General features: G+C 53.1%; 5 protein-coding genes across 5 annotated transcripts; 2 read left to right on the top strand and 3 right to left on the bottom strand.

Moving 5' to 3' along the window:
- Nucleotides 1–35: 35 nt before the first annotated feature.
- Z517_10827 (uncharacterized protein) lies at nucleotides 36–4489 on the bottom strand (the record flags this gene model as incomplete). The annotated part of the gene is made up of 2 exons (XM_013424436.1): nucleotides 36–4220; nucleotides 4274–4489. The coding sequence occupies 2 exons, from the start codon at nucleotides 4487–4489 to the stop codon at nucleotides 36–38; spliced, it is 4401 nt and encodes a 1466-aa protein (XP_013279890.1).
- Nucleotides 4490–5474: 985 nt separating this feature from the next.
- Nucleotides 5475–6749, top strand: Z517_10826 (uncharacterized protein; the record flags this gene model as incomplete). The annotated part of the gene is made up of 3 exons (XM_013424435.1): nucleotides 5475–5509; nucleotides 5660–5981; nucleotides 6054–6749. The coding sequence occupies 3 exons, from the start codon at nucleotides 5475–5477 to the stop codon at nucleotides 6747–6749; spliced, it is 1053 nt and encodes a 350-aa protein (XP_013279889.1).
- Nucleotides 6750–6944: 195 nt separating this feature from the next.
- Nucleotides 6945–8273, bottom strand: Z517_10825 (uncharacterized protein; the record flags this gene model as incomplete). The annotated part of the gene is made up of 1 exon (XM_013424434.1): nucleotides 6945–8273. One exon carries the CDS (start codon nucleotides 8271–8273, stop codon nucleotides 6945–6947), a length of 1329 nt encoding a protein of 442 aa, XP_013279888.1.
- Nucleotides 8274–8755: 482 nt separating this feature from the next.
- Nucleotides 8756–11314, bottom strand: Z517_10824 (uncharacterized protein; the record flags this gene model as incomplete). Its single annotated transcript, XM_013424433.1, has 1 exon — nucleotides 8756–11314. One exon carries the CDS (start codon nucleotides 11312–11314, stop codon nucleotides 8756–8758), a length of 2559 nt encoding a protein of 852 aa, XP_013279887.1.
- Nucleotides 11315–12374: 1060 nt separating this feature from the next.
- Z517_10823 (uncharacterized protein) lies at nucleotides 12375–13187 on the top strand (the record flags this gene model as incomplete). The annotated part of the gene is made up of 1 exon (XM_013424432.1): nucleotides 12375–13187. One exon carries the CDS (start codon nucleotides 12375–12377, stop codon nucleotides 13185–13187), a length of 813 nt encoding a protein of 270 aa, XP_013279886.1.
- Between the last annotated feature and the right edge of the window lie 17 nt (nucleotides 13188–13204).

The raw sequence follows: 13204 nt of genomic DNA, 5'->3' as shown, positions 1-13204 counted from the left end.
AAAGCAAAGGTAAAGAAAGAAAACTCGTCTCCATCCTATCTATTCTTCGCCATCTTCAGGCGCAAGAATCCTGCCAACTCCCCAGCTTTGACCTCGTCCTCTGAGCGAGAGGGACCCCGGACCTTCAAGGTCCTCTCCCCAAGGGCCCCTCCCCTCACAATCACCAGCCAGTGTCCTCCGGCATTCTGGCTGCCGTAAGCCATCTCCAGCTCCTCCAAGGAGTGGAACTCCCCAGAGAGCTCTGCACTGAGCCCAGCGGCCCACAGCGACGACAAGACCTCCACGCACGATGTCTTCAACGCGTTGGCGTCGAAGCTGGTGACCAGGATATCACTTCTCCTGGCCACTGGCTTCGACTCTGCAGCCCCGGTCGCCGTCATCTTAGACGACTTGCCGGCCTGGGAGATCTGGCCACGGACGTAACCGATCAGGTCCAGTATGTTGAGGCGGAATCCCGCCGCGCGGGTATTGCCTTTGTCAGACTTGGTCTGATATTCTTGGACCAGGGCGTCGTACCGCCCGCCAACCGCCAGGACACGTCGAGAAGCGCCGTCTGCGCACTGGAAGAGCAGCGACCGCCGGTAGAGATACTCAGAATTGTTGCTGAGTGGCGCGATGAGGATCTGTGTCTGGACGTTCATGCGCTGGAGGTACTTTGTGACCTCATCGAGGCGGCCAAGTAGGGGCAACGCCTTGCTGAAATGGTCCGAGTCACCAAACAGCTTGGACAACTTGGCGCGCACCTTCTCCAAGTCGCCGTCAAAGTTGAACCGCTTCAGATCCGTCACAGACGTCTCTGGAATGTTGATGGCGGGGCTGCGTAACTCTTCACGTATTTGTGTCCACCCGTGTCCCTGGGTGTTGAGGTGTGAGAGAGCCCGTTTGACGTCGGCAGCTTCAACTGGTTTGATCCGGCAGAAGTCGAGGATTAGGTCGAGCAAGTCGGCATGGTTAATGTAGATTGTCCAGCAGCGTGCGGCTAGAGCAGGGAATTCGGTGAGGATTTCATCAAGAACCTTCATAACCTCTGCTTCCTTCAAGGGCAAGTCCTTTGCACTGTTCGATATGAAGTCAAAGTCAACTTCAGGAAATTGTCTCGGCTGTGAACCTGGTGCTGCAGCGCGGTACACGGTTCCAAAGCAGTAGGTCTTGCTGTAGGTTGGTGAAGTCTGTCCAAGTGTGCGAGCAAAAGGGAGAGTAAGATCGTATGGGAGCTGGACAACCAAGCCTGAAGAATCGAGAAAGGTTGCTGCATGTGGGTAGAACTCGGCTTTTGGGAAAATACTTTGTCGTCCGACTTCAACTGCCCCATGTCGGCGAAAGATGGATTTTAGCTGATCGCAAGCAGATATCCAAAGCATCGAGTCGACAGACGCTGTGCCAGTTGTTGACTTGTCTTCCCAGGCAAGACTTGCAACAGGGCTGTTCGGGTTTGCGAATAGCTTCGTAATCAGCGCTTGGTATTCACCAGGATTTTCTGCTGCCATTCTATCAATGTAGCGTTGGAATTTCTCGTCCTCGAGAGGTTCAGGGATTACGCCACTGTTGAGGAGCATCGAAGCGGTTGGTCTGCGAGTTTGATCATGATCGATTAGCCGTGCAATTATGTCACCTTGTTTCTGATGGCTTTCTTCCTTGAAGAGCTGGGGTAACTGTGGTGGGTTTTCTTTGAGTCTCGCTTCCAAGTAGATGCTTCTTTCAGTCTTCGTGCTGAAGGAGAAACACATCTCGAAGAACGTAACTCCAAGGGAGTACATATCCGCGCGCGAATCGTAGCTGCTTCCAGTTCGTTCAAGCTCAGGAGGCATATACCCTGCAGTGCCAATATGGTACGAAACCGTGACCATAGCTGGTCTCGAAAGCGAAAGGTCTGGTTTAGAGGTTGCTTGTCCGTAGCCTGCAAGTCCGAAATCACCAATTTTTGGAGTGTCGTGTGAGTCGAGAAAGATGTTGTCAGGTTTGAGATCTCTGTGTACAACGCCATGACTGTGGATGTAAGCGAGTCCTTCAAGTATGCGCCGAAACAACCGCCAGCCAGCATCGACATCCTTTGGCAGACCTCCGTTGATGCGATCACGCAATGTTCGCCCATCGCATAGCTCCATTTGGATGTACAATACGGATGGTTCGTTGTTTGGAGGCGGGCGTGTCCGGACATGACTTACAGCCACCTGTGGAGAGTCCTCGCTCTGGAATGGATTTGCATTTTCTCCGGATCCTGGCTCCGGGGCATTTGACCGCTCGAAAGGATCACTAGTCCCCTGGTCTTGCTCTCTCTCTGGTTCTGGATCGCTTTGGAATGGGTCGTCATCAAAACCGTCATCTGCATCAATAGAAGGTGGGTCTTGATAAGCAAACAGGTTACCATCATCGGAGTCGCTGAATTCTGCACCCTGGTTGCGATAGATTGATGGTTCCATGAAATCGTGACCAAGACTTAAAGGGGCGGTCTGGGGGATCGATCTCGTAGGTACCGCTCGATGATGTGGCTCTTCAACTTCTTCGTGTGCGGTCTCATACCAGGCATTGTAGTACCTGACAATATTCGGGTGGTTGAGTTTCGCAAGAAGGGCAACTTCCCGTAGAATGTTTTCGAGTTCCTTTATCGACTGACTCTTGATCTCCTTGACCGCGTAAAACTGACCGTCTAGTTTGTTCCTAGCACGGACGACTTTGCCGTAGCCACCCTGCCCAAGCACAGCAGATTCCTCCCATTCGTTTCGATACCTGGAATTTCCAAGTCTGTCACTGTACCGTCTTATACGTCCTGGAGTAGCAGGCACAGTCAGGGATTGCGTTCGGAAGAGGTTGTCATTTTCGTCGAAGAAGATTTTCTTGCTCGAGAGTTGAAAGGCTGAAGGGCGCCGGTTGGGATTGGATCGAAACATCTCTTGCAGTAGTCCTTGAGCACTAGATTCGAAGTCGACATCTTCGAGCACATCTGCCGGGGATGTATATTTGGATTTGACTCCTTTGCCCAAAGCCATCTGCATCACGATCACGCCGAGATCCCAAATGCAGGTCTTGTTCGTGCGTGCTGGCGACTCGTTGTTTAGCTCGGGAGCGATCCAGAGAGGCAGCTCATCCGTCTTCGTATGAGACTTGTCTCTTACTGCATCAACAAGTTCTCGAAGTTTTGTCCCATAGCCGTCTGACAGCTTGACTGTAACCCCTCTCTTGGGCGATATGAAAAGCATGACATTACCAGCATGCACCGCGGGATGGACATAGCCATGTTTGTCGAAGAATACGAGGGCATCAACAAGCTCCCGAGTCCAAGTCCGGACTTTGGTTGGGCTCAGCGGTCCAGAAAGCTCAAGAAGATCATCAAGAGATCCTTTGTCGGCAAATTCGGAGAGGATAGCAAGGTTCCACTGGCCTGTGCCGTCCTCAAGGGCGATATGCTCAATCTTGTAATTGATCAAGTCAACGACATTTTCGTGATGATGTTCCTTTGAGAATTCCAGGTCTTCTTCAACTATCTCCATGCATTTCTGCATCTGAGCTCTTGTATTTGCCGTCTCGGGAATGTAGATGTCCTTGAGCAAGAGCTGTGGAGCTTGTACAAGCTCACTGTCCACTCGGGGGGAGACGATGGTGATTTTCTTGTCTTTCCGTCTGAGGATGACAGCTCTGCCTGAGACAGCCTTGAACTTGAATGGGGCATTTGTGACTGTGTCTTTGCAGGTCATGGTCTGATCAAAACGGGTTTGTTCTTCGGGTGAATCGTAGAGCACGGCACCATCTTCCCCAGTCGCTGTGCGAGAGAGGTTGGACTTCTGGCGACGTTGTTTCTCGCTCTCGACTTGAGAATACAGCAGCTTTTCTTTCTCCTCGGCTTCTTCCGCCTGCTGTCTCCGTGCACTTTCTTCTTTCTCTTGGAGATTTTTCTTAGCTAAAGCTTCTTGGGCGGCACGTTCTTCTTCAAGGCTGAACGCGGTTTTCTTGGCAGCCTTGTCCGAGACAAACTGATCAAGAAAGTCCATGATGGCAGTGTTGACCACGTAGACGATCTCGCTTCCTTGGTTCTGTTTCTGATTGGTGGCAATAATGTCCTCGATTTGCTTTCTGAGGTTGGGGTCTTTTGGCTCGACCTCGACAATATTGATCTTTGGGAGCACCTTTGGATAGTCGCGTGGAAACTCGAAGATGAGTTTAACAAAGTAGTCACGACTTTCGAGCGGGGAGACTCGAACTTGAAAGGCTAAATTCTCCTGAGTCTGTGTGGGTGTCAGATTTCATTCATGATGAGGGTGCGGTTCGGTCCCTTTACCTTCCACGCATCCTTCCTGCCACGAATACGCTGGAACTCGTCAGGATAGATTGCTCTTGTGGTGAGGAACTCGTTACGCTGGACTTCCGGGTAGCCGGCGAGTTCTTCTTCGAAGTTGCGTTGAGACTGTTCCAACGGAGGTGGTGTTGTGGACGTTGGTGGTTGAGGCACAGGAGCCTGCGCCTGTTGATTCTTTCCTTTCTTTTTCGTCGGCATGGCGAGGATTCACTTCAGATCCCCTAGGGGACCTGGAGACCCGCTTAGTATTCGCTATTTCGTGCAAAAGTCTTGGCACGTGACTCCTCTGGAGCGCTTGCCTGGTAGCCGCAGCGACAGCTGCAACCACCTATAACATGTTTCTCGTCCTCATTGTCGTGGGTTTGTTGTTGTGGTTGTTGGAAAAAGAGGAGAAGGATGTGGTGAAAAGGCGTGTCCTGAAGAGTCACGACACAAGGCTCAACAGCCAAGACATTAGCGGGACGGAATTACCTTGTTCCGATATGCCAATTCTCCATCGTCCAACTTGATTCTTGGTATCCTTGCACCAACCGACTCCCTCTACACCGTTTCGGAAACGACGGACAGGGTTTGTCTGTTTGGACGGAAAAAGGACACATATTCTCTTTCTTTGTGCGCCTTTTCAAGTCTTGCCCAGGTCGGCCGAGGGTCACAGAGCTGTCGTATAGCTTGTTCAAAACCTCGCCTTCAAGATGGTCAACATAACGGAGAAGATCAAGGAGTGGGTTGCCTGTGTCTCGCCCAGAGCCGTCTGGAATCTGACTCTTGGTACAGGATCGAGGCCGAAATGGCCCGAACTCAGAGTGGGTTTCAGCAGCTTGTCATAGATGGCCTGGTCCGGTGCTGATTGGGTTGCAGAAAACAAAGCCACAGGTTGGTGCCCGAATGCTTTAGCATCCTGATCTATGCACGCCCTGACAGAGAGTGATCCCCAGAGTATCACCTTGGTTTACTGAAAGGGTAGGTCCAGCATTCTGTTTCTGGAGACACAACGCAAGCAGCGGGAGGAGGAACGGAGGGAAGAAGATGAGGCGAGGAGCGAGAACCTGTGCACGTGCCTTCTGTATATGCACGTGACTCTGTTTTCAGTCTCTTGCGATGCATATTTGAGACTGAGCTTTTGGACAAGGAACTAGGATATGCTTCCTGTTTCGTGAAATATGGCACTACAAGTGGTGCGAAAATGGACGTAGATTGTCGAGCACGAGCACACCTAAGGTTTGCTACTCAGGGGAGGATCGTCTGATGTTTCAGCCTTGCCCCTTTTTCGTGCAACCCCATCTTGTTGTTGTGTCACCTCAGCACCCTCATCTCCCAGTTGGCATCTTATGGTTGCAGCTAACAACAGTGGCTGACTTCTCTGGCTAGCAAACTCGCTCGGCTACGTGCACAACTACTTGAACCAGCCGCGGGTGCCGGCAGTGGTGGTGGTACAGGTTTCGATGTTTCAAAATCAGGGGATGCCCGAATAGCCCTGGTCGGCTTCCCTTCAGTGGGAAAATCGACCTTCCTCTCGAAAATCACAAAGACCAAGTCCGAAGTGGCCGCATATTCCTTCACGACACTCACGGCCATTCCGGGCGTGCTCGAGTATGGAGGAGCAGAGATCCAAATCCTGGATCTCCCTGGTATCATCGAAGGTGCCTCTGAAGGAAAAGGGCGAGGACGACAGGTCATCAGCGCCGCAAAGGTCAGGCGATAAAACAAGCGCCCGTGCCTCCATCTTCAAAAGGCATTTTAGCTGACACTGAGACTGATTTAGACATCCGACCTGATCCTGATGGTGCTCGACGCGACCAAACGCGCAGAGCAACGGGCTCTTCTTGAGGCAGAACTCGAGGCCGTTGGCATCCGGCTCAACCGCGAGCCGCCCAACATCTACTTGAAAGCCAAGAAGGCCGGCGGCATGAAGATCACCTTCCAATCCCCACCCAAGTACCTGGACGAGAAGATGCTGTACAACATCCTACGGGACTACAAGATGCTCAACTGCGAAGTGCTCGTGCGCGACGAGAACGCCACCGTCGACGACTTCATCGACGTCATCATGAAAGACCACCGCAAGTACATCCGGTGTCTGTACGTATACAACAAGATCGACAGCGTCACGGTCGAGTACCTGGACGAACTGGCCCGCGAGCCACACACGGTGGTCATGTCGTGCGAGCTGGACCTGGGCGTCCAGGACGTGGTGGAGAGGTGTTGGCAGGAGTTGCGCCTGATGCGCATCTACACCAAGCGGCAGGGCGTGGACCCGGACTTTAGCGAGGCCCTCATCGTCCGCAGCGGCAGCACGATCGAGGACGTGTGTGACCAGATCCACCGCACGCTCAAGGAGACGTTCAAGTACGCGCTGGTCTGGGGCGCCTCGGCCAAGCACATCCCGCAGAGAGTCGGGCTGGCCCATGTTGTCGCAGATGAGGACGTGGTGCAGGTCGTGAGTGCGTGGAAAGCATAGAGGTTGGTTGGATGATGGCTCGTCGGTGTGTATTGAGCGATCAACCTGTCGGATAAGTGGCACTTGTGTGCTATCTCGTGGCAATGTGGATGGATTGGCCAGGCCAGGCCAGGATATCAGATCACGCACACTACTAAAAGGGAGTTTTCCTGTGATACTTTGTTTGGCAGCCCCTGTATTTGTTTTCGTTCTCATTCATCTCAATGCCCTTCTGGGATCCAGACTGCTCACGTTGGCGCTAACCGCCTTGCCATCAAAAACAAACTCGCTCATCAACTTGCCCGTGCCAGGACCGTTCTGTATCCCCCAACAAGTGTGTCCTGCAGCCATGTAGATGCCCTTGACGCCCGTAGGGCCGACCAAGGGTCCCCCGCCCGTCTCTACCTGCGGCAGATAGCACGCCTGGCGGACCAGCACGGTGCCATCACGCAGCTCGTCCGAGACACTCGCGCAATAGTCGACAATGTCCTGGCAGCGGCTGTCGTCGACCTGGACATCGGCTGTAGACTTGGGCAGGGGCACGAGGTGGTCACCTTCACCGCACGCGTAGACTTCGTTGTTCGGCCGCGCGTAGATCTCCGGCGTGACGTGGCGGGCACGCGACTTTGTGCCCTCCTTAAAGTTCTTGGGCAGCGAGATCGACGTGAAGAGGCAGTATGCGCTGACCGGCCTCGAAGGGCGGATGGTCACGCTGTGAGCGCGCAAGGCACCGATGGGAGATCTGGGCCAGACATTTTTCGTCCACGGCCCGGCAGTGATGATGACATGGTCCGCGCAGAGGCATTTTGCCTCCTTGGTCGAACTGTCCGTGTATTTTACCGCGTGCTCGCCTCCTTCTCGAGACACGATCTCGTCGACGCTGCCCAAGACGACGCGGGCGCCCTTTTCCTCGGCAAGCTTCGCCATGGACGTGGTGAAGTGGTAGGGATGGACCTGCGCCGTGTCGCTCGGAGAGCCCATCGAGTCGTAGGCATTGACGCACTCTTCCGCCACCCAGTCCAGATCGTCCGGGAGTCCCATGCTGCGGAGGTTGTCGTACGACTCTTTGCTTCGTTTCTGGAGACTGACGCGGGTAGGATCGACGTTGCCATCGCTGGCGACATCCGGCCGGTGAATTCCCCTGACATCTTCCTTCTCGACCGCGCCGTTTTCCTGCACTTCGCCATCCACAGCGCCCTGGCGGGCCATCACCTTTTCCTGGCCACTGACAGGCCGGCCTTTCAGATCGATCTGCCCCACGCCCACGCCCCTATATCCCCATCGGTGATCACCCCCGTGTTCCTTTGCGAGTTCGGAATGCAGTCTGAAACTGAGCGGCACCAGGCACGAGGGATAAGCCCACAGGGCCAGCAAGCCACCGGCTTTCCCTGACGCACCACCAGCAATGCCCGTAGCCTCAAGGAGATAGACCGAGTGTAACTCGGGATTGTATTTCGGATGGCGGGTGAGGAAGTACGCGGTTGTGCAGCCGATGATACCCCCGCCCACGACCACTATCGTCTTTTTTTGCTCGGGCTCGGCCATGGTGTTTCTGCAAAAGTATGGTCCCAATGGCAGCAGCCGATGCTGCTTGTGAGGGAAGAGACGGATGGTGGCTAATCGAGGGTTTCCTTGGTGACGGCAAAGGACTGGGTTGCGGGGTTTGCAATCCGGATCTGTCGATGCCAGAGGAAAAGGCCTCGATTCGAGATATTACAGTGCATGAATAATGTCTATGCCCTTCACTACAATTCAGAACGAGATGTAGAAGAATATTACAGACAGAATTCAACGTCTCTGATATGACCTCATACAACCACTGACTTGATGGCGTTACCCCACCAATCACAGCCTCTCAACCTCGTCGTGAGTTCTCTTTACACAAGCCTCAAGAAACACTTTGGAAGAGAGATTGATATCTACCTGTTAGATAAGGACTTGGTTGCAGGCATTATCATCAAGTATAGAATATAAATATCCACATCCATAATATCTCGAATATCTCCTGTATCGCCTTGTCACATGCATCAATCCAGCAGGTCGAGGCTTGACACCTCCTCGTAGGCATTAATATCCTCTCTTTCCACTCCTCGCGATAGCTCGTAGGATAGAACAGTCATATCCATATATGTCAACATGAGCCTGTATCTCCGACTACTTTCAAGGGCTTGCCATGCCTCTGGAGTTGATGGGACTTCCCACTCTCGTGTCTCTGTCCTGATTCTCGCAGATCGTCTTTTCTGAGCATGATGTGACAGACGTTTCCTCTTCGGCCGGTGCTCTTCTGCATGCTCTTCAGATTCTGTGTCAACCTTTAGTAGCTGAGAGCCATCCTCTTCGCCACTACGCCCGTCAACAACAAGCACAGTATGGTCGAATGTGGTGGGAACTCCATCCACAAGCCCGTCTTTGCCCCATTCCGATGACTCGGTCGATCCAGATCGATCTTCGAATCTGTTTCGCATGAAGCATCCTTGAACCGGGGAAGCTGCTATGCCGAGGAGTGGACCAAATGGACGCAGGCCTTTCATCTCTTGTTTTTTGGTTGGTAAAATCCAGCTCACCCGCATTCCCAGTGTGCCCGTCTTCTCGTTTTTTGTCAGTGAACAGACCGCACATCGACCGATCTGTGTAGCAATGACAACAACCCCCAATTCAGGGATTTGCAGCATCATATTGAGTCTGTCAATGTTGGCGTGACTCGAACCCTGTATTAAAGGAGGTAACGCCTGTTTGAGGATGTTGGCACAAAATACATGCGGCGAATCTGCTTCGGGAGCAATGATCAATCTCAAATTTGATACGCTGCAATGAAGAGTAGGTATAATCGGTGGCTTGGCTCTGTAACGGGTTTTGGAAACTTTCGAAGTGCCGCTCTGAGTCGATGGTTTGAGATCTTTGGGTTCCATGTGCGGCCGTCTGCGCAAGGGAGAATCAACATCGGATGCGGACAAGACGTCCACGTCAATCTCTTGGCTGTTCCGCTGGGCGAGACTTGACAATGATGTGGTACTTCGTCGACTCATAGAAGAGAGGTCGATATCCTCAACATCACCCGAATCAGAAGAATAGTGTACTTCCTCTTTCTCGCTCTCTCCAGATTCGCTATCGGCGTCCTCGAATCGCATGTATTCGAGCGATAGAGTGTCTCTCTGTGGTGTTGTAGGTCCGTCATCAATACTGTGAGATCCCGGATCGGACCCAGAAACAGAAGTGGCCTCGCTGTTGTCCGACACCGGGGCGACCTCTGGTTCTCCAATGACTCCTTCATCATCGTCCGGAGATCCGTCAACAGAGTCTTGACCATACGTTGGAAGCAGACTCGCATTGAGCTCAGCTCGCTCGGCATCAACGCTGGCTTCGTCCATGTCAGACCAAGAGTCAAACGTCTCCCGGATATCTTCCACATCCTCGTCGTCCTCCATACCTTCATACATGAGAAAGTGTATATGACCATTGCTAGGCGTGCGGAGTCGGACAACATTAGTCAGGTCGTAGCTTTCCAGGTCATTATGCCCATGGTACTGAGGTACCTTGGAGTAACCGCAAAATTGCTCCATCGTCCGAGCTGGCCGAAATGCACGCGGGTCCAGGGCAGCAACAAGCCAGCCTCCTTCTCGCCTCCGGTAAGTGGATGCTCGCATGCTTCTCTCAGAGAAATCCCAGGATTTGTGGCAGAGACCTTGCCATATTTGCCATATCTTCATGTCACCATTGATATCGGTGCTCAACAGCCAGTTCCCTTCCACGTCATCATCTGTGTTCACAAAAGAAATGCAGGGGATGTTATGGTCATGCCCTTCGATGCCCGCGAGAGTGATTTTGTAATTCTTATTGCGTGGTGGAGGGGTGGCATCGACACCTATCGCAAGCCATTCTTGCCAATCCAGCTGTTTAGCGTGCTGGGAAACCTCGTAATCATCGTCGGACATTTGGTCCTCATCATCTCTCCCGTCATTACTCGTGTCTGTCAAGGCAAAAGCAAATACGGTTATTTTAGCACAAGGATCAGCGTCTGCCACATGATGGGGTGTGTTGGCCGACACCGCAATCATTCGGGCATGCGTGTGTATTGCAAGGCCCCAAGCAGATTCATAGACCCACTGCGTGAAGAAGGGCCCGAGTCCGACGTACTCACTCCGAGCATCCGTGCTGAAGCGGTACGGCTCCTTGCGAATGGCTTCAGAGATGGAGTGGGTATAATAGGCAGAAATATTGCCGGAATCGGTTGCAATGAGAAGAATCTCCTCCTTCCCCAGGTCTCCCACCACGAGGTGATTGATGGCATGAGGAAATTGAGAATCAATATAGCCATCCGCATCGGGATTTGCCAGCGCAGGCACAATGAGCAGCGCAGGCAGTCTGTGAAGTTTCTGGAAGGGAAAGTCCGGCCTGTAGACAGCAACGGTGTCTCTGGTTGCCACAAAGTAGAGATTAAAGCGTTGAGACAACGCAGTCAAATTGTTTCGCCAGTAAGAGAGCGGTGGAAGGCATGGTACTCCATCGCGCAGGAACCTTTCAGCTCCCGTCTCGATGCTCGTGAGACCAATGTTGACCGACTCGAAAGGCCGGGTATCTTCGTCCATGCTCCTGTCAACGGCCAACGGCTTTCATCAATAGATCCCTTTGTTCATTTGCAGTCTCTTGTAACCATTCAAGACATGACGGAACGCATGATCACTACCTAGTACGCGCGTGTACTCTTTTTATCGCGGATCTAGAGGGGTTTGAGCTCGTCCGGAGGAGGTTCAGAACCGAGCAGCGAGTGACGGCGTAGGCGCATGAGCGCAGGTAGATTGGGAGGAAGACTTTGGCTCACTTCAGCTTGCCTGCAACTCACCGGTAGATGTCAGCAACTGTCGTGTCTGCACCCGAAGGTTACGAAGAGGGGAATCAGACGAGGTAAATAGGTTGGCCAGCAACTTGTCAGTTGTATGTATTGCAATTAATGAACCTGAGTGAAGGGCAGATTGACAGCTTGGAGATTGAATACTTGCCGTGGTACGGAGCACATGAGTGGCACCGGCGGAGTGACTGAAAGATGACGCATTTGTAGCGCAGGGGGGGTGGAATCGAATTAATGTTGGCTCATCCACGCTCATCCTACGAAGTCTACATACATGACTTGGTATCTCACATTTGTTGTTCGGTGCTTTGTCTTCCTCCTTGCTTGAACACGTCCACTTCCATCCACCCACTGCCATCGCATCCGAGCTGGTCTAGCTGAGTAATTCGCACGCCGACACCTGCATTTTCTGATCGAGGTTGGCAACACAGAACGTATCGATCCGGAAAGAATTGCATACGCGACCAGCCGACTCTGCGACGGCTCGACTCATCCCCTTGTCACGTTCTGCAATCCTGGACGCCACATACACCCCCGGCCCCCTGTACGCGACTTATCACCCCGTTGATCAGCGTGCGAGAGTAGTCCACCCTCCGCAGATGGCTGTCTATTGATCTGAGCCGTCACAATTGTCCCAGTACATGCCGCGAGCGGTGTCGACTGGTGGTTACACAGCATAACGCTACCGAACACTGGTGGACCTCCAACCCCGAATCTCATTTCTCACCCACAATTCAGCCAGACGTTTTCTCCATCTTTGACAGTGACATTGTCTCTGCCAGCCTTGGCCTGGTACAACTATGGATTTGCTAGCTACTGTCAGAAAGGAGGGGTCGCGAGGGGGTCGTGGAGAGTTCAAGTGGTCTGATGTTGAAAGCTCTTCCCACCGTGAGAATTATCTGGGCCACTCACTGATGGCCCCTGTTGGTCGTTGGCAGAAAGGCCGTGACCTCACCTGGTATGCTAAAGCAGACGGTGATGCCCAAGGTGACGAAGATGCTGCCGCCAAAGCTGCAAGAGAACGTAAAGAGGAGATTCAGAGAGTCAAACAGGCCGAGGAAGATGCACTCGCCCGCGCTCTTGGTCTGCCAGTGCCCGAACGGAACAATCCAAACATGGATGAGCTGGGGGCTCGACGTGAAGTTGACCACGCTTTGAAAGAGGCTGCAACTGGCGAGGACATGGCGTCTTCCAGGGGTGTTGGTTATGGGCGAATGGCAGGGGTCTCGGCTATGAATGAGGGGAAATCCAGCACTACGGAACGCCTCGAAGGCACCGTTACAAATCAGGAAAAGGAGCTCGACTATGCGCTCAAGGAATATAGGCGTCGTCATGGCGACCGAAGGCACCGAAGCCGGAGTCGCAGTGGCCATCGGCACCGAGACAGCCATCACAGAAGATACCGGGAAGACCGCCATCGACATAGGGAGCACCGATCCCGGTCCCCACGGCGGAACAGGTCTGACCGTGTGAGATCACAATCACCCTCGCAAGCCCGAGAACGTGATCATCATCGCCGAGCGCGATCGAGAAGTACCTCTCGATCCAGACGGCGCCGCGAAGCAGATCGGGGCGACAGGGACAGAGACCACGACCGAGGCGAACGACGCTGAATTCTGGACACTTGAAA

This window comes from Fonsecaea pedrosoi, assembly GCF_000835455.1.
Source record: "Fonsecaea pedrosoi CBS 271.37 unplaced genomic scaffold supercont1.7, whole genome shotgun sequence".
Classification (NCBI taxonomy): domain Eukaryota; kingdom Fungi; phylum Ascomycota; class Eurotiomycetes; order Chaetothyriales; family Herpotrichiellaceae; genus Fonsecaea; species Fonsecaea pedrosoi.
The sequence above is the reverse complement of the archived record's forward strand: the minus strand, read 5'-3'. Positions and strand labels throughout refer to the sequence as shown.